Source organism: Lissotriton vulgaris, chromosome 8 (assembly GCF_964263255.1).
Source record: "Lissotriton vulgaris chromosome 8, aLisVul1.2, whole genome shotgun sequence".
NCBI lineage: Eukaryota > Metazoa > Chordata > Amphibia > Caudata > Salamandridae > Lissotriton > Lissotriton vulgaris.
Window position 1 is genome coordinate 80,723,263 of NC_141696.1, and position 25,999 is coordinate 80,749,261.

At 47.8% G+C, this 25,999-nt stretch overlaps 1 protein-coding gene across 2 annotated transcripts in view; it reads right to left on the reverse strand.

Moving 5' to 3' along the window:
• Nucleotides 1-25,999, reverse strand: part of LOC147693446 (uncharacterized) — a 436,409-nt gene that overhangs the window by 16,263 nt on the left and 394,147 nt on the right. For both annotated transcript variants that reach the window (XM_086933728.1, XM_086933729.1), the window contains one exon: nt 6,384-9,918. In XM_086933728.1, coding sequence (XP_086789854.1) covers nt 6,386-9,918 — 3,533 coding nt within the window. In that variant the 3' untranslated portion in view covers nt 6,384-6,385. The remainder of the gene's footprint in view (nt 1-6,383; nt 9,919-25,999) is intronic.

The window sequence follows — 25,999 nt, forward strand, 5'->3', positions numbered from 1 at the left end:
GCGGTAGCTATACGACAAAGTGAAGGAATAGTTTTATCGCACAAATTGTTGGTGTTAGTTCCCCACGCCGTAGATGCCCTGTTGAATCAAACGAAAACACAGTATCTCACGAGCGCATGTTTGACAGGATATGAGCTCACACTTCTGGCGCCACATATCACACTGAAAAGATGCGCTACCCTGAACCCTGCCACTTTATTGCCCTATCCGGTCGAGGAGGGTCAGGAAGAAACACATCATGATTGTGTTTTCCTGACCGAGGAACAGACAAAGGGTCGTGTCGACTTACAGGATATGCCACTTCCAGATGTGGATGGGGAACTGTGGGTTGATGGATCGTGTTTTAGGCTGCCAGATGGTACGACTTCTGCAGCATATGCGATCACGACACTTAAGACGGTGGTAGAAACAGCACGAATACCACAGAAATCGGCTCAGGCAGCAGAGCTGATAGCTTTAACAAGAGCCTGCGAATTGAGTGCTGGCCTATGTGTGAACATCTACACAGACAGCCGGTACGCTTTCGGAGTAGCGCATGACTTCGGCCTACTCTGGAAAGAGCGTGGGTTTTTGACTTCTCATGGAGTGCACATTATGCACGGAGAACTAGTGCGTGATCTCCTAAACGCGTTGCTTTGTCCAAAGAAAGTAGCGATAATTAAATGCAGTGCCCATAAAAAGATCACTGATAAAGTGGGTCAAGGAAATGCTTTTGCAGACAGTATAGCAAGACAAACGGCTATGTCCCGAACTGACTCCCCCATGTATGTAACAAAATCACAGGCTGAGCGATGGTATGATGCTAGAGCGGAGATACTAGATATTCAAAATTCAGCGACTGACTCAGAACTTGCGGCATGGGCAGCAGAAGGGGTACTAGATGATGAGGGTTGTTGGAGAAGCAAGGACATGGAGAGATGGAAATTGCCTGCAGCTTACTTGCAGGCGATGGTTCAGATGACACACGGATTAGCGCATGTGGGAGCTCTTGCAATTACTCGATTGTTAACACGAGTTTGGGAGCATCCCGAGATTGCCAATACTGCTAAGAGAGTAGTGCAGACCTGTTTGATATGCTTACAGCACAATCCTGCAAAAGGGACCCATACTCCGAAAGGAGGGTTCGTTCCACCTTCTGCGCCATTCGAGGTACTCCAAATGGATTACATCCAGCTTGAGCGCTGCAATAACCTTAAGTATGTCTTAGTGGTGGTGTGTGCCTTTAGCAAATGGGTTGAGGCCTTCCCCACGAAAGATAATACAGCTTTGACAACAGCTAAGGTGTTGCTCAAGGAGTACTTCCCTCGATTCGGAGTTTGCAAATTTTTGTGGAGCGATAATGGGCCTCATTTTGTTGGGAAAATTGTGGAGTACGTACTGAAGGGGTTGGGGATCCAGCAGAAGTTTCATGCTGTGTTCCACCCTCAGTCAGCAGGTCTTGTCGAGCGGTACAATGCTACGTTGAAGTTGAAACTGGCTAAGATTGTGGCGTCCACGTCATTGAAGTGGCCGGATGCCTTGCCGCTAGCATTGCTCTCTCTTAGATCAGTGCCCCACTCTCGAACAGGTCTCACACCGTATGAAGTGGTGTTTGGAAGGCCTATGAACATATGGGGAGTGCCTAAGCCGCGATTGATACATGATGTGCCTTGCATAATGATGAACGATTATTTGGCACGATTAACAAATGATTTGCTTTCTATTCATCAACAGGTTCAAGAAGCGTTCCCTGACAATTCTACTGGAGAGGCTCACAATCTTCGTCCTGGTGACTTTGTGATGGTGAAGTCGTTTGAGAGGGCGAATAGCTTGGAACCGAGGTGGCGTGGCCCCGAGCAAGTCCTCCTGGCAACTCGAATAGCTGTGCAAGTGACCAACAGAAAGCGGTGGGTGCACTCAACCCACTGCCGCCGTGTTTCTCCGGATCTGGTGAATCCTACTGTGCTGACCGACTACAAGGAGATCTTGGATAAAGAAAAGAGCCCAGCTGTGACGTCGGCCGAAGGTGAGGGAGCCTTCCCGGACCACACTGTTTCTGGACGACAGCGTTACGACCTGCGGCCAAGATAGGAAGAAGATTTTTGTTTTTCGAGACTGGTTGGTTACCGCTCTGGGGTTTGTGAAACGGAAGCCGGGAATCTCAAGGGGGGGGATCAGTTCTGCCAAGAGTAGCGACACCCGTCTTGACCCCGGAGAAGAAAACAACGGCTACCTCGGAGCTCAGCACCGTATTTTTCTTTTTTAGGTATACACATTTGAGACATTGTGAACTCTTTGAACTATGGCGTCCACTGCATCACGAGACAAAAGAATACTTGGTGCCACCTTGTTCGTCTTGACAATTGTGGTGATAGCAGTGATAGCCTGGGTAGTAGAACTCGTGGTGCCTGTACGTGAACATTTGCTGCCGACTACCCCGGCTCCATCTGAACATTTTCACTTTACTTTGCCCTATCATGAAGAACGGCACCGACAGACTTACTTGAACAATAGCTTCATTCAGATTCTGCATCATACTCATAATATGACGAACACTTCCAACTGTTGGGTGTGTGGGATGTTGCCTGGTCATCAGAAGAAAGGGGGCACCCCGCTCATCCCACTCCCATTTTCGCATAATGGTTCCTGCAATGCCTGGTACACTCTTCTATTCACTTTACGATGGCCAACGAAAGGGGGGGTGCTCTTCCGTTTGAATAGGATTTGTTACCATGATCGGGATGGGTATCCAAGAGCTGAGGGTACTAGATTTGAATGGGAAGAGTACCGCCCCGATAATGTGTCTGCACCCCGTGTTTACAGTAATCAAAGGAATATTAATGTGTCCAGTTCGCATGTTATTAATGTTATTGCTACTAAGGCTGATCTGTGCATACGTAATAAAGGTACAATCCCGGTTGGAAAAAGTGAATGCAACGCTACACTTACATTTGACAGTCCGAATGGCATATAGTTTGTGGCATCCCGTAATACCTACTTTATTTGCGGAACTAAAGGTTATCATCAGCTCCCTTTAGGATGGTTAGGCACATGCTATGTATCTTTTGTATTGCCCCCTGTATTCATTGCCCCTCCAATGTACCATAATGATTATGTGCTTTACCACGATTTTGTACTAAATCGTGTTAAACGAACTGTGGTTCTGGATGACATCGACCAGACCGATACTGCTTTACAACAATATGTGGACTTTAATCTGGGACTGTTTTCCTTTGTGGGGGCTGCTTTGAATAGTCGGAAAATACGACGACTGACTCGTGTTGTTGAGGCTGTAGCCAATGATACTGCTATTGCATTAGGGAATATAACAGAAGAACTCCAGATTTCTAGAATTGTTACGCTTCAGAACCGCATGGTTCTAGATGTGGTTCTAGCTGACCGTGGAGGGGCATGTAGAATCATCGGAAGTAGCTGCTGTTTGTACGTGCCCGATAATTCACCTTCTGTTTATGATGCCATCTCAAAGTTGCACAAAATAGCTGCTGAAATACACCCGGACAATGGAACTTGGACTCTTTCAGGGTGGTTCTGGTCAATGCTTACTGCTTGGGGTTGGAAGCTACTAACGATTTTATGTGTCATTGTTGGGATACTGTTCTTTGTATGTTTATGTATACAATGTAGTCCTGCCTTATGTTCTATGTGCTTATCAGCTTGCATCCCATCCAGACGCACTCTTGCTCGAAATGAAATGATGCTTCATAAAGAAGTTGCCCAAATAATGCTAATTGATATCGAAGACGAATATCCCGACTATGTCCACTATGAGGTAGCTTCAGCTAAACGCTAAAAGGGTCGTCTGTCGTAATTTGATGATGGCCGGGTTAGCGCTTAGCTTTGCTACACGTTATTCCCCTTAACTTGGCCATATTAGAAAACGCCATTTTGTATGTCACGGCGGCCATTTTAGGGAATGAGCGGCCTCGTGGTCAGCATGCCCTTTAGTCCGTTGTCCGTACCACTGACCACTCGGCTTTGCCCAGCAACAGGCTATTTTTAGTAACGGTCAAGCCTGTACATGCGCAGTCCCAACTGACCAGTCACCCCTCAGGAATGTTCCGCCAAACTGACCAGTGGAGTTGTAACCCCTCCCATGAGTTGGCTGTGCTCCAAAAATGACCATATATGTACATAAAGCTCTGTAACTTTGTACCGCCTACCTTTTAATTACCTGTAAATTGTATAAAAGAACGAATCACACCAACGTTCGGTGTGATACTTCTTGCATTACCGAAGGGTGCTGTAGGAATGTACCACCACCCCATGGGGTCTTAATAAACTTGTTCTTTGTACTTTTCAGTTTCCGTGCCAACAGTTCTTTCGGTGTAAGTGGGTTATCTACGGAACATGTAGGCCTTGAGAACCCGATACCACACAAGGCTACATGTTCCTATAGGACAGAGTGGGGAGTGTGTTTATAACATCTTATAAACATAACTGGCCCCGGGAACTAGGCAGGGAAATAGAGTTTAGTATGCTTGAACTCAGAATCTAAAGATGCATCTTTCAGTGAAGATGATTTTTACATTCTGTGTTTAAAAATACCACTTTTAGAAAGTAGGTATTTTCTTGCTCAGCCATCCAGTAGGCCTCTGCTGGGTTTGTGGATTGACTGTCTGGATTTTGGATGACAGGGGCTGGAGGGGAGCAGCGGCTCCATAAGTCTGATGAGTCAGAGCAGGTGCTGAAAATCCCTGGGCTGCATTTAGAGTAGGGGGAGGAGATTTCCTTTCACCTGAATGGGCCTGGTCTGCCTCTGACAATGCCATCTCCACCCACTGCCAGGAAGCTACACCAGAAAGGACAGAACTGGTTCTGGCTGAACACAGACACTCTCTGCCTGAGAGAACAGAGGATTTTGGGCTATAAAAAGTAGGGCATAAACCCCTGAACTTTAGAACTCTTTTGGACCAAGAAGACTGCAAGGAAAAAGAGCTGGAGAAGCTAGCTGTGAGTAGGAACTACCACTTTGCTGTGTGCTTTGATGTGTTGGCCTGCAGTGGCTGCTTCTGTCTTGGGCAATGAAAGGACTGGACTCGAACTTTCTGAAACTTCTTTCCTTTGAGTATCTCCAAGGGCTTGAGGTAGAGCTTGTCCCCTGTTCAGAAGTCTCAGGAACAGTAAAGACTTCAAGTTAGTCTGCCCTCAGCACTGGGACTCTGTGTTTTGTGCTGCAACAGAAGGAAAAGCAACCTGACGCAGTCTACGACGCCGCTGCCGACTCTGTGTCCTGAAGGCACTGCTGCAACGCAACCCTGGTCTCACCGACGACACCTGCTGATGCCGTCGCCGATCCGCTGCTTGCACCGTGACCTGTGGGCACCGCATTCCGTACTGCCTCGCTTCATGATGCCGCCTTGGTATCCCAGACGACGACGCTCCATCCCGAAATCGACACCGCTGCTTGCACCGTAGTTCGAGGGCACCGCTCGTAAAGTTACATGACGCACCACCCTCATCCCGCATCGCAGCCTTGACCTACCAACGCCAGCGCCATCGACTCCAGATTATCAGCCGACAATAGAGCAGAGCAACGACGACGACACTGCTTGCGCCGTGACCTGCTAGCACTGTGACGAGCAACACATCACCTCGCACCGTGACCCTGGTCTCTCCATCAACGCCATCTGATGCCTTCACTGAGCAACTGCTCGCACTGCGACCTGATGGCATTGCACGCCGCAATGCAGCACCCGCCGCCCGCCGAAACCAATTCTCCTTACTTCAACCGCAAGGAGTTCGATCTGCAACACGTGTGACTTCAAGGGCCTGACGACCCCTGCACTGACTTCCAGAACCTACGACTGTGGACGCTGTGCTTTCAGAGTTCAACAAGAGGTCACCGACGCCCTACATTTCCTAAGGTACTATTTTGCTGGCCCGTGACGCTGCGGTCAGCCAGAATTGTTTGGACTTTGTTGTTCACGATGCTGTGATAGCCCCAGACAGAGCTGTCTACTTCAAGAAACAGTTTTTCAAGGTTATTATGCTAACTGAAGATTTCTAAATATTGTATTGTGGATTTTTATCGTTTTTGATCTTGTCTTGAGTATATAAAAATATTGGATATATTTCTAAACTGGTGTGGTGTCCTTTTGTAGTGCTTACACTGTATTCCTGTTGGTTATGTGTAAATGCTTTACACACTGCCTCTAGAATAAGCCTAACTGCTCGTGCCACGCTACCAAGGGGGTGAACATGGGTTATTTTAGAAGTGTAACTCCCTCATTCTGACTAGGAAGAAGGGTCCCTACTTGGACAAAGGTGCAAGCCCTTGCCAACTAGAGACCCCCATTTCTAACAGGTAAGATATAATGTAAGCATTGAAAGATGACTAGGACACTCAATAACTATAAGCCAACCCTGCTGTGCCTCCATCTTACCTTCACAACGGGGTCTCCTTTTTGTAGTTGAAGCCACTTGTCGGTCCCTCGAACTGTAACTTGATGGCCTGCTTCAGGTGCAGCTGCGGATCCATAGTGGTGATGGAGATGATCGGCTCCGGGGCGCTCTTCTCGGACCCACCACTGCTGCTCAGCTTCTGCGGAGAGTAGGAAGGGCTTCCCTGCAGGCTGTACTTTGGATTGGTCAGAATGCCATTCCTTTTCAGTTCCCTGTCAGGGGATCCGTAGTTTGGGAATGCTGTGATTACGTCTCGATTCAAGCCATGCTGAGGTTTCTCTTGGTCCGAATAATGCACCTGATTAATTCCCAAAGAGGTCATTACGGAGTTCCACCTCTCAGACCCCATCGGCACATTTACAGGACTTGCGGTCTTGAAGTTCTTCTCCAGGACACTGCTCAGCCCAGATTTTGAGGGTGTGCCTGGACCCTTTCTAGATTTGGGGCTTTCGCTAATATCTCGACTCAGCACTGGACTGGCCATGGGGGCATTGCGAATTGACCTGGGGCTGAAGGAGTCTGAGATGGTGCTCTGGGGGCTGGTCTTGGGCTTACTACTTCTCATGGTGGAATTGGGAGAGATCATAGAGTGGCGGCTGCGACTGCGCGGAAGAGAGTGCTGCTGAATCTGCTGGGTGAAAGTAAGGCTGTCGATGGGAATTGTCTGGGCCGTGGCCAGGGAATGGTACGTAGAGGAAGTCATAATGGAGGAATTCTTGGAGCTCTTGAGTGAGTTGTCAGATACTAGAGACTTGCACCGCCCGACTGTGGACTCTGGGGACAGGGAGGGACTGCTGCCGGTTTCGTTACGATTTTGCTGCGCTGAAGTTGGCAAGTCACCACCTACAATGCTTGGGCTTCCTGAGCTGTTAATGGTCAACCCTGAGGACTGGGTCTTCATGGTCGAGGTATTCTCTTTTGCTTGCGGCATAGGGCCGTTGTAAGGGGGGGCTCCATGCCGCTCCAGCAGTTTCATAATCTTCAGGTGGCCACGTTTCCCTGCTACCCTCATTGGTGTGCGTCCATACTGATCAGCATGGTGGGGGTCGGCCCCCTTCTCCAATAGAGTCCTCACTACTTCCGTGTGACCTTCCTGAGCAGCAATGCAGAGGCCTGTAGCACCTTGATTGCACGCATGATCTACATGTGCACCACATTCAATAAGAAACTGGACCACCACCGCGTGGCCCTGCCAGGCAGCTGAGTGCAGTGCCGAGCGACGCTCATTGTCCAGAGCATTAACATCTGCCCCATAACGCACAAGAAGCTTCACCATCTCCAGATAGCCCTGCCAGCAGGACACGTGCAGCACTGTCCTCCCCTCGGGGTCCTTGTTCTCCAGGTTGGCCCCGTTCTCCAACATTAAGTCTAACATGCCCAGCAGGTTCTCCAAAACCAGCAGATAGGTCATGGGACGTCCATCTGCGTCCTTCAAGTTGACATCTGCCCCTCGCCGCAGAAGCAGCTCTACCAAGTTCCGATGGGTTTCCAGGGTTGCTACACACAGAGCCGTCCTCCCGTCATAACCTTTATGATCAATAGGTGACTTGCTGTCCAGGAGGAGTTTGAGACAATCAAAATGTCCCTCTTGAGCTGCCAGAATCAGCGGGATCCGGCCGTCATTGTCAACCTCGGTGACCTTTGCGCCTTGCTCTGTCAGGGCTGCACAGACTGCCAGATGACCCTCGAAGGCAGCCATGTGAAGAGGGGTCCATCCCATATCATCACGATGGTTCTCGTCCAGTCCACGATCTAGAAGGGTCTTTACCACATTTTCATTGCCTTGGGCTGCCGCAATGCTTAGCACCGTCCGACCCTCACTATCTATGGTGTCTACTGCTGCCCCCCAGAAGAGAAGTGTATTTACAACTGCAGTGTGGCCCATGGAAGCGGCAGCCAACAAGGGGGTCCTGCCGGTGGCATCTGCATCATCCACATCTGCACCACCTTCCAGCAGCAAGTCCACCACATCAGCATGCCCTTCGTAAGCGGCTACTAAGAGAGGGGTCATGCCGTCGTGGTCCCGGTGACCCACGTCAGCACCATGTTCTATCAGAAGGCTAACCACATCTGCATATCCTTGGCTAGCTGGGACACAAAGGGCAGCCACTGACAAGGCGGTCCTTCCATCAACATCCGCGTGGTTGATGTCTGCCGCGTGCACCAAAAGGAGCTCCACAATTTCACGGTGGCCCATGTATGCGGCTGCTATCAAGGCTGTCCGTCCTTCGGTATCCATCTTGTTGACCTCCGCGCCGTGCTGCAGCAGGGTAAGTACTATGTCCTCATGGCCACCCCAAGCAGCGGCCCGTAAAGCTGTCCTGTTGTCTGTATCTGTGCTGTCTGCATCGGCGCCTGCACGCAACAAGGAAGCAACTGCCTCAGAGTGTCCACCCCAGGCTGCAGACCGCAGCGCGGTCCATCCTTCCTTATCTGCATTATTAACATTAGCCCCATTTGCAATCAGGCAATGCAGCACTTTGGTGTGACCCTGCCTGGCCGCCAGGGCAAGTGGAGTTTGGCCATGGCCATCAAGCACGTCCACATCCGCACCTCGGGAGATCAGCAGGTTCACCACCTCAAGGTTGCCGCTGTGTGCTGCGCTGGCCAGCAATGTCCTGCCGTTGGAGTCTTTCTGATTGACACTAGCTCCATTCTCCAACAGCATGCGGATGGAGTCCTCCCGCTCCAAGGCTCGGTGAATGACACTGGAGGAGTCCGCATCTTGATGGGCGGCGTAGGCACCTGCTTTTACCAGCAGCTGAAGGACCTCCTGCTCCACGGGCAGCTCCCCAGAAAGGCAGTCGGCGACAGGCGTCCCGCACCAGAGCATCCACAGTGCCAGCTGGCAGGGCTCCAGCTGCAGGTTGGAATGGAGGAGATGGAGGGCGTACTCTTGGACTTCCTTGGGTTGCAGGTCTCCAGCTCTGCAGCTCAAGCCCATTGCCAGCATGCCATGGCCCTCTGCTGCGTTACATAGGTACTTCTGAGTGCAGTATTTCACGTCCAGCAGCCACTCCGCGAAGCTGTGGTGGAAGAGGATCTTTGTGCGGTTGGGGCCTTCAACCAACAACTTCGAGAGGGAATCCAACTTGCGCTGGAACTCGTCCCAACCAGACATGGTCATCTGCTTGGTCCAGACGGCAGCATAGAGCTCCTCCGGCGTGAGCGGGTGGTGGGCGGCCAGCATGACATTGAGAAGAGGTTGAATGCGGGCGAACTGCTTCCGGGTGAAAAGCCGCTGGCACAGCCAGAGGTAAAGGCCGTTGAGGGTGCCGGGGATGTCCCTAATCTCACGCAGGACGATGAAGCTCTCAGAGACGCCGTCCAGCACGCGCTCCAGGTACAGAAGGCATCCGTTGCTCTTGATGTGCAGTTGGTTGAGCATCTCCGCCGTCTCGCGCGTCAGGTGCTGGCGCAAAGCCTCCTCGTGGTCCAGCCGGCACAGGATGTACTGTTGGACGTCCGTCACAATGTGAGCCTTGCGTAGGTCGTCCAAGCAGATCTTGCGGAACCCTGGACAGAGAAAAGAGAGAAAGGAGTTTAATGAGAAAATATGATACCCAAGTGGAAAATGAGAGGACATTTCAAGGCCCAAAGTCACAGAGGAAAAATGTCACAGACTCAAGATCTGCACAACACTCTGAACACAGACATTTACATCCGAAGCAACAACATACAGGTGCAGAATGTCAAATTAGAACAAACACCTTCCTAACAAAATTCATGAACGTAAAAGCCAAATATCTAAGGTACACAAAAGGGGCAAAGGAAAATCATATTTTTAACTTGTGGTCAGGTAGCCGTTGATGTTTGGAACATGTTCTGCGTGGACAGGCTTTAGCATTAAATCAAACAGCAGCAGATGAATGTGAAGCTTGGTGGCCACGAGCAGACCCAAGCAGGCCAAAGCGGGGTTTAAAGACCCCCCGCGTCAACAACACAAGACAGGGTGAATGGAATATGCAGGTACAGCTGTGGGCGAAGGGCCAGGCAGGCCAGTCACAAGCGCATGTGAGGGTCCCATCTTGGTATCCCCTCAAGTAATCCCTTCACTGAGGGTCCCATCTTGTTGCCAATCAAGTAATCCCTTTACTGAGGGTCCCATCTTGGTCCCAATCAAGTAATCCCTTTACTAAGGGTCCCATCTTGGTCTCAATCAAGTAATCCCTTCACTGAGGGTCCCATCTTGGTCCCCTAAAGTAATCTCATAAGTTTGGGTCCCAAGTAATCCCTTTAGCGAGGGTCCCATCTCTGTTCCCCCTCTAGTAATCCCTTACATTGCTGCTACAGGGCTCAACCCAAAATCTTGAACGTTCCGCAAGTCCTGTATTAAAGGACACTTTTCACCAGGCCGCTTGTGGAGGACACATCGCACACAGGAGTATATATGTGCGTATCCTTCATTGACATGCTCAGCAGGGGACCCTTAGTTAAGGGGTGGAACAACTCTTTTACTGGGGGAGCTGCTAGGGAGTTTCCTCAAAGCATACAGGTAAAAAATGTCTGTACCTCTAGACTAGAAGCATGCTTCTACCACCTGGGTGTCCAACACTTTCTGTAATAAGAGCTACTTAAGATCAATTAAAATCACCCAAGCTACTCATATAAATAGTGTTGTGAATAGTGACCTCATCAGATAGGATTCCAATAGTAGCCACCCCATAGAAGATTACAGCCATGATCAGCTCAGGGCATCAAGCAGGTTAGCCAGCAGGAATGTAAAAAGGGTTTAAGTCAGTTTGGAATGCCGTTACACAGGTAATACATAACAACTGTAGTTTGAATGCCCCAGGCACCATATTAATACTAGGGGTGGGCAGAATTTGCGAAGTCGCTCTATGCAAAGCTCAACGAAACGGTAAAAACACTCTGCGCGCACGCAGACTTCCGCGAACATGCGGAATTGCTTGTTACGCCAGTTCATGATGCTTTATTCCTGTTCGAGAACGCTGTTTGCATGCTCGGGGGGAACTATATCACAAACATGCATTTTGAAAGTGCTAACAAGCAAATAATTCTGCGAAGCCGCGGATTGCGGAATTTTTTTGCAATCCCGCGTTCTCCGCGGAACAGGAAATTACCCAAAGTCCGCGAACGGAACGGAATTTACCGCCCAGGCCTAATTAAAACCCCTCCTGTGCTCATGACGAGCTCAGCTCGTCATGAGCCAAGGCGCCCTGGTGCTCATGAATAGCTGAGCTCGTCATGACCGCGCCCGTTAAATGGAACGCTCACATGCTGGGCAGATTCCCCTGCTGTGCTGAGCGTTCCATTGGAACGGGCGGGATCATGACGAGCTCAGCTCGTCATGAGCACCGGAGCGCAATGCGCGCCCCCGCCCCTCAGCACAGCGGGGGAATCCTGCCAGCAGCGAAGGGGTTAATACCAGCAGTAAGGTTCACATTTATTTGGGCAATTCAACCATCTTACTCCAAACATCAGCTTATGAGTTCTGAAAACGCATTTCCGTCTTGAATACACCATTTATTAATTCAGCCAAGTAGAAGCTTCTAATTTAGTAGGTTGGGCTGCACACAGAAGATCTACAACAGGCAGCTGGAGAGGAGCCAATCGCTCACAGGCCTTTACTACCTCCACCAACCACAGCACCTCCTGGGATGAGGAGGCGGGAACTGTTCTCATTTGTGCCCCCCCCCATCTCCCCCCACATCAGATGTCACTTAAAAGCCCAATGACACAGCGCATCCTCACTGACCTTGCATGACTGCCAAAGGGGGGGAGGGGGGGGGGGGGGGATAACAGTCCAGAAAAACGTCACAGCGCAGGAAAGCGCCGCTTTAAGGAGCAATGCAGGGGCAATACTTCTCCAAGGTGAGTCGTCTCATTACTGTGTCAATGAAACTGCTAGAAGATGCTTATAAGGGGTAAAATCAAATCTATCGTGATTGACAGTTACAACCAACCAATGGTTGTTGAATGGAGGTTGTGGGCGGGTCAACATGTGAATGAAGCTTCAAAGGTCCAATGGCTGGGGAGCCCGGCCTCTCCCCACCTCTGCGTGTTGATGCTGTAAGTTCGGTGAAACTGCTAAGGTTGTAGCCGGACCCAAAAGAGAGCAGCAGATGCTGACGCGGACAAAGAGGTCAGTGAGTTATATTAAAAGGGGTCACCTGGCCAATGAAAGAAGCAGGCAGCGGGATCCCTTGTCACAAGGACACTGGACAGAAGGCACTGATTTAGCACAGAAAATTGCAGGAACAATTCGGGCGGGGGTACCAGTGTACTGCGAAAGAAAGACCCAGAGGGTTTAGAGTCCTGTGACAGAAGCAGAGGCTGACGTCACGTGGGAATGGCGTCAGGCGGCAGCAGGCACCGGTGCCACTAATGCAGCGGGCAACCGCTGCAAGGCGAACCATAACCACCCGCCGGAGCCGGCCCTGGCTGCAGACACCTCTCTCTGGTAAATCGAACATGTTTATTTCTGACAGTGCGTATATTTGAAGTGTGCTAAACTCACCCCTGCACTGCGGGCCGACTCTGCCCCTTCACACTGCTTCTCTTTCATACAAGCGCTTTATCGAGTCTGTAGGGACATGTAGCGCTTTAAAAAAAAACCTACTATACACGCACAGAACTGGGGAACATGTTACACTGTGGCCTCGCCTGGCAGCTTTTTTTTTTTAATCAAGCGCCTTTTTGGCTCTAAGTGGTGAAATGAAAGGTCAAATGTCACGTTTTGTCGGATTTAAAAATCCGCACACTACAAGCCGGCTTTGAACGAATTGAAGATGAAAGATGAAATGCCCATATGGGATATGTCGTCGTAGCCTTCGAAGCTGTCAAAGCCCTGGGAGCAGGGGCGTCCAATGTGGGTGCAGGAGGGCCGGACCCATGCAGACCTTTGAGGCTAGCCACATCGGAGCAAGGTGAAATGTCAGAGGCTCTCTGTAAAATGCAAGATGAATGCAGCCCTCCTGGACCCACTCTGGACTCTGCCCCGCCCTCAGCCTTTCACTTCCTCATCTGAAGCGAGCTATGAGACTCTCTCAGTGTAAAGACACCATCCATGCCTGCCTCCCAGAGAGTCCAAGGAGAGGAGCCAGAACGAGAAGTGAAGCAGCCAAGTATTAAAAAAAAAAAAACAATACAAGCAGTAGCCACGAGATGGCAGCACTTACACTAGGAATCGATCATCTCCTTCAATACCCACTGCTACTAATAACAAGTTTCTATAAAGCGCTTCATAAGTCGTTCTTGCCGTTTCCGGGGGCTGTAAACAATGCGTGCTATTAACAAAATAACAAGTAACACCAATAGGTTCGACTGTACTCAGTAAGGCTGAGTCCACTAAACCCACCAACAAAAAGAAAACCAATACTGATATTTATTTTCTATCTTGAGTAGACAATAGTGCAAGAATTCCAAAACAATGCACCTGAAGGCTTATCAATTATTATTATTATTATTATTATCAATTGCTGTATCAAAAAAAGTAAATTTAAGTTGATATATACAAGCAGATCAGGGAAAACAGTGTTAAAAACAGTATACAAAACACATATCACATTGAATTACTGTACACCACCTGACTCTAATTTACAACCATTCCACATTCATACTTACATACATACAACACAATAAGAGGCCTAAATGGCACTGTGGCTTATTTCAGTACAGTTACCACAACTCATACCAAAGACCAAAAAAAGGGAGCAAATGATGAGTATATTACAGCTTCCAATTAAACAATAACATAGGATTTAGTTTGAATAATATCCCAATTGTAGAAATTAATTTGTGAACAAGCAACAAGCTTTGTACCGGTTAACACAAAATTAATAGGGTTCTTCGGGAGCACAAAAAGGGTCTATGCGTTTCAAACCCTAATGTTACGGGGTTCTAATCAGGACCAAACAACACTAGATTACAAAGGTGCCAAGAATGTGGAATTTCTAGTTATAGAAATGTTCAAAATGAATTGGAAGTCTGTCACGAACAAGGTGTGTGCTTGCAAAATCAGTTCCCCAAGCTTCCATGAAGCTAAATTCGATCTGGACCTTCACTAAGGCTTTATTCCCAGGGAGGCTTCTTGCGCAGTGCTACTAAATGGTGCTGCGTATAGCGGTAGAATTGTTCGTCTTCTCTCGCTGGAAATGCCGGCACTGTCTGCCCTAACACAGAATCCGAACATCTCATACCTGTTTCAAGCTGAGGAAGCTCAAGCCACGTCGTGGGCTGCTAGAAGCCCGTATCCTTTGCAAAGCAGAGCTACCGCCCCATCTCCCTCCTCCCGTTTCCGCCAAAGTCCTGGAGAAGGCCATCAATCCCCAACTCACCGAACTTCTGGACAGAAACAAGCTGCTGGGCCCATTTCAATCAGGCTCCAGAGCCAACCCCAGTACAGACACAGCCCTGATTGCCGCAACAGGTGACATCCAAGCACTACTACAACAGAGGAGAATCAGCCGCCCTCATCCTCCTGGACCTCTACGCAGCGTTCAACACCGTCTCACACCACACACTCATCGACCGACTATGCCGGATTGGAATCACAAACAATGTGCTAGGATGGATGGCATCCTTCCTCACGGGACACATGCAAAGAGTCCAACTCCCTCCCTTCTCCTCACAACCGAAGCACACAATGGGTGGAGTACCCCAAGGCTCGTCCCTCAGCCCAACCCTCTTCAACATTTACATGACGCTGCTCGCAAACATTGTCAGAAAGCACGACATCAAAATCATCTCGTATGCCGACAACAACTTGTCCTGTCCCTTTCAGCAGACCTCAACGCGACAAAGACCAACTTCCGCAACTGCATGAAAAACGTTGCAACATGGATTAAAGACAACTGCCTGAAGCTCAACACGGACAAAACCGAAGTACTGATCTTTGGAAAAAACACTGCCCTCCGGAACGACTCCTGCTGGCTGGTGGAGCTCGGACCCACCTCCACACCGAAACTTCATGCCCGCAACCTCATCATCCTGGACAGTGAACTCTCCATGAAACTTCAGGCCAATGCCGTCTCGTCAACCTATTTCCACACAATTCGCATGTTCCAAATTCTTTAGATGACTCCCCATCAGCAAAAGGAAAACTGTGATGCAGGCCCTCGTCACAAGCCAACTTGGCAACGGCAAAACACTCTATGCAGACACCACCACCAAACTTATGCAAACATTCCAGACAATCCAGAGGGCAGCAGCCAGACTAATTCTCAATCTTCCCAAGAGAACACACATCACCCAGCACCTAAAAGACCTCACTGGCTCCCGTCCAGAAGAGATACCAGTTCAAGCTCCTGGCACTCCACAACCAAGGCACAGCCTTCTTGAACCACTGTCTGATCTTCCACCAACCCACCAGAAAACTCCGCTCCGCACACTTAGCAAATACAAATACTACTTGATTGACTCATTCATTACCTCTGCAGCGCAGAGGGTTTTGCGCAGCGCAATCTCACCCCTCATTGATTGGAATCGGACATGTAACTTTTGGCCCACAATAATGAAGGCTGGACGGAGGCCTGCGAGGGACAGTTCCCACATTATAATTCAAAATGGGCCATCATTTTAAACCCGGCTTCCTCCCTTTGATGAACAGGTGCCAGTTCTGGCACAAAGTGTGGCACTGCATACTCTGCAAATGATTATCATGCGCCCTTGCCAGGAGACATTCATTCTGTGCTTTGCGACCACATGAGCAGCTACAAAGAATGTGTGTGGCCCCTGAATAATCAGAAGAGGGGTGGGGGGGGAACATCCCTTGGCGAAAACCTCCCCTTGTGACTCGCAAGCAGAAGGGAGGGCATAGGGGCGTTCCTCCCTCACAGGGGTTTGCAATGCAGGCACTGCTATCTGCAATGGAACCTGGGTATCACATTGCACTTTTTGTGTCGTAAATTTGCACTTTGCATTTGCACATTGAGATGCGCTGGGTTTTTGAGTGACTCTCACCTGTGTGCAAGGACCCTTGTCATTTCCTGTTGTAACTGCACCCCTCTTGTAAGACGGCACCTCATTCCATACCGTGACTGCCCCACCGGCCCACAATCACTCAGGAGCACTAGGAAATGATGGGTAAGGAAACAGGGACCCTGTAGAAGCAACCGCGGACTACTATTGATGGCTCGGAGAGCAAGGACTGAATGACCACCAACAGCAAAATCACATCAGGGAAGGACTGATTGTCATCCCAAGGCCCAAAATCACTGTGGAAGAGGACTGCGTGCCAGCACTGATATGTAGATAAAGCTAACCATCACCACAGCCTCAAACTCACAGCGGAGAAGGACTAAGAATTATCACTGGCTCAAAATCATATCAGAGAAAGACTGAGTGCCATCACTGGCTCATAACCACATCCGAGAAAGACTGAGTGCCATCACTTGACTCATAACCACATCCGAGAAAGACTGAGTGCCATCACTAGCCCCTAATCACATCCGAGAAAGACTGAGTGCCATCACTAGCCCCTAATCACATCCGAGAAAGACTCAGTGCCATCACTGGCTCAAAATCATATCAGAGAAAAACTGAGTGCCATCACTGGCTCATAACCACATCCGAGAAAGACTGAGTGCCATCACTTGACTCATAATCACATCCGAGAAAGACTGAGTGCCATCACTTGACTCATAACCACATCCGAGAAAGACTGAGTGCCATCACTGGCTCATAATCTTTATTTATTTATTTATTTACTTTATTTGTAGAGCGCACTGTCACCTAACAGGCATTCTGGCGCTAGCAAAACTCAGAGTGCAGTATAGAAATGTGCCCGCGGAAGACAGCCAACTAAATCTTGGGAAACAACCAGGTTTTTACTCTCCTTCTAAAAGGAAGGAGGTCACTGACTTGTCTGAGCTCCAAAGGGAGTTTGTTCCACAATTTAGCAGCTGCTACACCACAGGATCTACCACCCAACTTAACTTTCCTGAACCTCGGTTTCTTCACCAGTCTCGCCGATGAGGAACGGAGATTTCTCGCAGGGACATACCATTCAAATTTTCTCTGCATTGACGCAGGCCCCGGCCCATGCAGGGCTTTAAATACTAAACAGAGGGACTTTAACTGGACTCTCTGTCTCAACGGGAGCCACTGCAGCTCTGCCAGGGCCGAAGAGGAGGACCACCTTCTAGGCCACCCAAGGGCTAGTTTGGCTGCCGACGACTGAATCCTCTGTAGTCTGTCCAAAAGGTATTTCGGGGATTCAAGCAGAAGGGCATTACAATAATCTAGTCTGCTAAGAATGGTGCTCACGCCACTAACGCACGCGTAAGAGGGGGCAGCAGAGGGGACATTTTCCTTAGTGATCTGATAATGGCAAAGCAACAGGCCACCGTTTTCGTAACCTGAGCCTCCATGGTAAGTTTGTTGTCAAACATTAAGCCCAGGTTGCGGACCGTTTTAACTGGCCGAACAACGGTCGAGGTGTCGGTAGGCCAAAAGTTACTGGGCATCACAGAAGGAACCCCGCTCACTAAGCAGTAAAGCACCTCGGTCTTACCCGCATTAAATTGCAGCAAATTATCCTTCAACCAAAGCGCCGTGTCACGCAGGCAGCTATGAAACACTTCCACATCCGAGAAAGTCTGAGTGCCATCACTGGCTCAAAATCCTATTCGAGAAAGACTGAATGCCATCACTGGCTCATAATCACATCCGAGAAAGACTGAGTGCCAACACTGGCTCATAATCACATCCGAGAAAGACTGAGTGCCATCACTGGCTCATAATCACATCCGAGAAAGACTGGGTACCATCACTGGCTCATAATCACATCCGAGAAAGACTGAGTGCCATCACTGGCTCCAGCTTACCGCAGACGAGAACTGATCATCTCCACTGGCTCGAAATCACAAAGAAGGACTGACCATCACCCCCGATTTAGTTTCATGGTGGACAAAGCCCGCCATCACCACTGCCTCAAACTGGGCAGAACGACTGATCACAGAGCAGAGGAAGAATGACCATCACCAATAGCCCAAACTCACTGCAGAGAAGCATTGACAGTCACTACTGCCTCAAATTCTGAGCAGAGAATAACTGATCTCAGAAAAGAGAAGGAATGACTATCACCAATAGTGCACACTCACCAGAGAGAAGAAGTGAATGTCACCACAGACTCAGACTCACATCAGAGAAGGACTGATCATACAAAAGAGGAGGAATGACCATTAATTGCAAAGATTGTGACGTTCCGTGTGGGTTTCCACCCATTCCGAGTTGAAAGACCATAAAATCTTGTATTATACCAGGAGTCTCCAACCTGTTCTACAATAAGAGCTATTTATGGTAAATAATAGTATCATTTGTGTTTTAACAGTGACCACATCAGACAAGATTACATTAATGGCCTCCCATGTAAAATGGCCCGCAGCGATCCCCCCCAGGGCACCAGGCATGGTTGCCGGGGGTAACGCAAAGAAAAGGCTGGAATGTCTTCCTGTGGGTCTTACAGAATTGCGATGGCTTAAATGTCCCTGGCGAACAAGTTACTTACCTTCGGTAACAATGTATCTGGTAGAGACATAGTCTAGCCGCAGATACCAAGGTTATATCAGTAATAAACCTCCCCAACAACACTCAAATATCAGCTTTAAATATATTTTGGAAATTCAAACATCAGCTGATCAGTTATAATAAAGACATGTTTTGTCTTTAATACATGCTTTTCAATTTTGATATTCACATATTAACTCAATCATGCACAAGCTTCTTGACTGTTGACTACCTCAATGCTGTATTGTCTGTTTTTCTTTTGGTCTTCGCATAACCTGTAAAGAGCTCTGATTATTATTATTATTATTATTATTGCATTTATTGAGCGCACAGCTACCCAGAGGTTTCCCGGCGCTTGCCTTGGGAACCCGTTCTGGCTTTTCCCTGTGAGATAGCCCCTACAGGGCATCCCCAAGGTGAAAGCCAGACATCCCGCCGCAGGGGACCGTTGTGGAGATTAAGCAAGCTTAATGCCCAGAGTTGTAGAGTGAGAACCCATGATTAGAGCAGGCACCGAAGCGAGAATTATCGAGTCCGTGGACATTTGAGCTCAAGACCCTGCCGCGTCGGGAATTGAACCCTGGTCCCGGGTCTGACCTCAGCTTCTGGGTCTGCCTGCTCTACACCGTGAGCCACACTTCTCCATACATTCGGGTCTAGCCAGCGCTACATAAAACTAAAAGTAATAATAATTTAGTAGGCTAGGCTGCACACAGGAGGGCTACTTCCAGCTAGCTGGAGAGTGATCATTCGCTCACTAGCTACGCGTTGGAAAAGCCCGTCTTATACTACCCTTCATACCCAAGTCCTGTCGAATTTTATTTTCGGGATGCACGGACCCTCTCCCACAAAGGTGGCATGCTTCATCATTGGCTTGTGCTCCACGTTGGGTGGGAGGTGGACTACTCAACAGCCGCCTTAAAGGGGGTTCCTAGGTGGAGGTCTTTTCCCATTGAATGCGGATATAGTGGAAAATAGGGCATTTTTGGGTGAGGTGTACAGAAAGGGATACTTGGACACCTCTCTCAGCCGGGGTACAGGTAAAATGCCCGTCCCCCGCCTGTCCGAAACCTATCACGGGCCATCACGTCTCCCCATAGCCTGGCACCAGGACAGGAGACACCCTTCACATGGGGGAGGGGGTCAGGTGCATCACGCGTTTGCAGAGTCTGGAGCTCGGCTGGGAAGTAACCCAATCATGGTGTAGAGTTCTCATCTGTCTGCAAGTTTTGAAGCCACTGGGCAGCAAAATAGAACAAGCATTAGCAAAACCAATAGATCTTGTTTATGGGACCTACTGGCTTTTCCAATGTTTTTGGCGATGCCGAACCACATCCATCAGTTGAAAGCATGCTTTTTACTTGTGCTGTTTAGTATTGAGGTGTGGGGAGGAGCGCAATGCCACAACCGCTGTTGGCATTCGCACCATCTGTAAACTCATGTATGCATTATCATCACACATGGGCACGCGTCATCTAAAGAATGAAGGGTTCGCCAATTTCTTTTATTTTTTTATTCATCGATCAAACATGGGAAGTGCCACTTAGCACAGTCAATTATAAAAACGGAAATTTCCTGTGCGCAAAGGCGATTTTGAGCTACCTGGACTTCCCAAACAATATTTTTAAAAAAGCACTTGAAATGCAATAGGTCACGCATTTGCGAGAGGTTAAGCGATTGGCTTTGTAAATAACAATACCTTTTATTTATCTTTTTTGATAATTAATGCATAAATAAAAGGCATTGTCATTTACAATGCAGATAGCACAAACTCTTGTAAATGCGAGATCTGTTTAATTTCAAATAAGCAGCCAACATTGTCCCGGGCTGCTTGAAAAGTGAAAGCGCACATTGTGTGCTGAAATTTGCAGGAAAGCACGTCGTGCCTGTATGAAGAGAAACTCATTAAAGAAAACAGTGCTTACAGACTAAATATGACATGCCGTGTAACAACAGAAGTAAATGGGCCAGTCCTCATGGGAGGTTACAAATGAACTCACAAAGTATGATGGGGAGGTATTTGCACAGCTGTTAGTGATCAACTTTTCAACAAGGTTGGGCAGTGGAGCGTGCAACCAGGGGTAAACGCTGTCTGGACCGTCAGCGCGAGATCAAAGACTAATACAAGGCTACCCCTGATGAGAGGTAGACCCCCCAGTGCACAGCGTTGAGGTGACACACAGGTCTAATGATTTGAAACAAATTAATAAATGTTCAATCCAAATGATTTACTGGTTCGTCATGGTTTTAGTATATATACATTAAGTTCCATGTATACAACATCGTGATCCAAAAGCAAATGAAGTTTGACGTCAGCAGAATAATAGACCGAAAATTAAATATCCCAATGCATTTCGGGCTACAGCAAAGCCCTTCCTCAGGGGATCGCTCTACAAACAAAGGAAATGCCATAATCAAATCAAGTATCATCAACAACCTACACAAGCCACAATCACTGGTATCACATGAAAAACACATGAAGACTAAAAGTGTGTTCAATGGAATAGCCAAGATACCCATGGTGCGTTTGATAAAAGTGCATGGAGAAAATGAATGACAAACTGATCAAGTTCAAAACGGAAGGCCAAGTAAACTCAAAGCCAGGAAAGCTAGAAATACCCTCGTGTCAATCGCGGGAAAAACCCAGAGAATCACCGTGTAAATGTCGAACAGTGACTGGAAATGCGACGCAAATGTGCAAAAGAGCGTGAAAGAACCCGCTCGCCAAAGTGTAAGAGAAAAATGCAGTCAAACAACAAAGCGACGCTAATGTGTAAAGGAGCGTGAAAGAACCCGCTCACCAAAGTGTAAGAGAAAGATACAGTCTAACATCATCACAGGTGGGCAAAACGCTAATAAACAATAAATGCGTCCCCCGACCCGAGGTACTCACAGTGTGCATTGAGAACGCATGTTACAGTCAACAGCCCGGATCACGAAGCGAACGCGCCGGGACATTGTCAATATATGCGAAGGCATGTAAACATAAAAGTTGGACTACAGTAGACCTACGTGTGAGCGCCATCTTAGACTGGTGATACCACAACAAACACAAGAATGGCCGGATCGAGTCCCCCCTCATATTTCGATATAAAGCACAAATGTGGAAAATGAATGAAGTAAAACAAATGAGACACAAACAGAACAATGGGTGAGGCAAGCAAAAGGTAAACATAGAGAAAAAGAGGTAAACATAGAAAAAAGAGAAAACACACAATGGTCAAGGTGATAACAGGTATATGTAGTGTGACAGATAAACAGACAGGATACATCACAGATAACATAGAAATTCCATGCGATCATTCAGCCCGTGCGGCTGCATGGTCGCCATGTAACGAATCCAGAAGTTTTCCCTCTTCAATAAAGTTTTTTTGTTGTCGTGTGTTTTTGGTACTTGTTCCAAAATGAGGTATTTCAGTTGAGCAATGGTGTGATTGTGTTCCAAAAAGTGAGTGGCAATGGTGGATCTCATGTTGCCTGTCCTTATGTTGCTCTTGTGTTCCAACGTGTCCTGATTTTTCGTTCAGTGTGTCCCACATAACACTTGCCACAGGGACACTTCAAAAGATAGATGACATTCATGGAATTGCACGTGGCATTCACCTGTAGTTTTATGGGGTACCCCTTCATGGGATGGTGGACAACATTCCCCTGGATGCAATTATGGCAGTTACTGCAGTTGTGACAAGGGCGCAGACCCTTATAAGTGACCGGTTGACTTTCAGATTTAGGTTTGCATAACATTTCTTTTAAGTTTCTTCCCCTTGTATAAGCAAACATGGGTTGTTGTGCAAAGGCTCCCTGGAAATCAGGTTCCAGGTTCAGTAATGCCCAGTGTTTGGAAATAATGTTCTTATACTGTTTACTGAGAACCGTGTACTTGGATACCACTACCATTCTGGAATTTTCAGATTTGGTACGAACCTGTAGTAATTCATCACGGGTTAAACCAATCAAAAATTACACGCAAGCACTCTCGTGCGGTACCATTGCACCCAACGGATCCCCAGGGGCCTACGGGTCCCCCTGAAACCCTTACTATGCAAAAACAACACGAGATTCGTTGAGAGGTGGTACGCCATACTCAACAAATGCTCGTTGGACTTAATCCTACTCATTGTGGAAGAGTTGTCCAAAACACTGGAAGACCTGGCACAAGAAATCAAAGCTGTACGTACCGAGCTGGACAATGCCATCGACCCAGCGGAGCTGACCAAAATGCTGGAGGACGTGAATGCTCAATTAGACAAACACACACGTGAGATACAAGAACGGAAATTCCGGAAATATAAGAGGGACACCATTGATTATAAGCTCGGCGAGGTGTACACTTGGGCAGAAGTGTACGCCCGCCGACGCCCCAATCGCCCTTATAATCCATACTCCGCAACCGAAACTTCGTCATCTGATGGTGACACCATAACACGCAAAACAACCAGGCCAACCGCTGAACAAGAAGCACAGCAACCTGGCACCTCAAGCTCTGCGGTTCATTTTTTAGAACAGGATCTGGATCAAACCACCGACCCAGGCGGGGAAAAACCTGCAGAGGCCGAAAAAGAACAGGCCAAACCAAAGAAAGGCAACAGACGCAGATGAATGGTCACGAAAATTTGGTGATCAACATTTCATCCACCCAACTCAATGAGGAAGAAATTTGTGTCTTACAAAAAGGCCAGTCATTTGTCCCCACTACCAAAACGAACACTTTGGAACTTGAAGTAAGTACCTTCAAACTTCTACGCAATGTCCGTTTGAGACATTACTTCCAAAACATTATCATTACCCCTTCACAAGATGATGACATGTTAAGAGGACTACGTCCTCACAGTACCTTTATGGCTCCCGTGAGCCACAAGATAATAGACACTTTTGAAAATCTTGTGAAAAGTGATATTGCTAAATTACCTTTTCAATCCAAGGTGAAACGTGAGAACTTGACTATGGCTGAAAAAAACATCATACTGAAAATTGCCAACAATTCCTCGATCGTCTGCCAAACTGCTGACAAGGGCGGTGCCCTAGTGATCATGGACTCGACATATTACACCGAACAGATTGAGATACACACATCTGATCTCAATACATATGCTCCTCTACCAGCTGATCCGACCAATGAGTTTCTAGCTACTCTCATGAAAATCATCAACCAGGCATTTGACAATGGCACCATCAATGATCGAGCACGTCGATATCTCACTCCGATCAACCCCAAACCACCTGTGCTATACATGTTACCCAAGGTGCACAAGCACCCCTCCAAACCACCCATGAGACCAATTGTCTCAACCAGAGGAAGCATTCACGAGAACACCGGCAAGTTTTTAGACAAATATCTACAACCATTTGTATTGAACACGAGATCTTATGTCAGAGATACGACGGATTTCTTGATTAAACTGCAACAGGCCACCAGCAGCCTTCAGGATCAAGAACTGATACTGTGTACGGTCGACGTGTGTTCTTTATACACGTCCATACCCCATGATTTGGGTTTAATGGCTGTCGAACATGAACTGTCTCACTCTAACCTCGACTCTGACTTACAGGTACTGTTGATGGAGCTATTGGTCTTCACCTTGTACCACAGTTACTTCTCAGTATCAGACAAATGGTTCCACCAGCTCTGCGGGACGGCCATGGGCAATTGTACGGCGCCGTCGTACGCTAATACCTTTATGAAATCTTTTGAGGAAACCCACATATTAAACCAAACTGCTTGGAGCAACAGTGGGAAACTCTACCTGAGATTCATTGATGACATTTTTATGTTATGGTCAGGCACTGAACAAACCCTGGTGGATTTTTTGAACACATGGAATACCATCAATGAGCGTATACAATTCACCTGGAACTTTGGTAGGACAAACATTCATTTTCTAGATGTCAAGGTGGAAAGACAAGCTGGCAAAGTAACTACTACCATCTTTCGAAAACCGACTGATCGGAACTCTATGTTGCATTACCAAAGCTTTCATCGAGTGGGGTTGAAACAGAATCTCCCTTTGTCCCAATTGATGCGTGTCAAACGCATCGTCACTTCTGAGGAAACCTGTCAGGTTGAAATGAACAACATGATAGAAAGGTTCAAGGCTCGTGGCTATCCGCCACAAACTTTACAAAAGGCAGTTACCCGCTGTGGGAATATAACCTGTGATGAATTACTACAGGTTCGTACCAAATCTGAAAATTCCAGAATGGTAGTGGTATCCAAGTACACGGTTCTCAGTAAACAGTATAAGAACATTATTTCCAAACACTGGGCATTACTGAGCCTGGAACCTGATTTCCAGGGAGCCTTTGCACAACAACCCATGTTTGCTTATACAAGGGGAAGAAACTTAAAAGAAATGTTATGCAAACCTAAATCTGAAAGTCAACCGGTCACTTATAAGGGTCTGCGCCCTTGTCACAACTGCAGTAACTGCCATAATTGCATCCAGGGGAATGTTGTCAACCATCCCATGAAGGGGTACCCCATAAAACTACAGGTGAATGCCACGTGCAATTCCATGAATGTCATCTATCTTTTGAAGTGTCCCTGTGGCAAGTGTTATGTGGGACACACTGAACGAAAAATCAGGACACGTCTGTTGGAACACAAGAGCAACATAAGGACAGGCACCATGAGATCCACCATTGCCACTCACTTTTTGGAACACAATCACACCATTGCTCAACTGAAATACCTCATTTTGGAACAAGTACCAAAAACACACGACAACAAAAAAACTTTATTGAAGAGGGAAAACTTCTGGATTCGTTACATGGCGACCATGCAGCCGCACGGGCTGAATGATCGCATGGAATTTCTATGTTATCTGTGATGTATCCTGTCTGTTTATCTGTCACACTACATATGCCTGTTATCACCTTGACCATTGTGTGTTTTCTCTTTTTTCTATGTTTACCTCTTTTTCTCTATGTTTACCTTTTGCTTGCCTCACCCATTGTTCTGTTTGTGTCTCATTTGTTTTACTTCATTCATTTTCCACATTTGTGCTTTATATCGAAATATGAGGGGGGACTCGATCCGGCCATTCTTGTGTTTGTTGTGGTATAACCAGTCTAAGATGGCGCTCACACGTAGGTCTACTGTAGTCCAACTTTTATGTTTACATGCCTT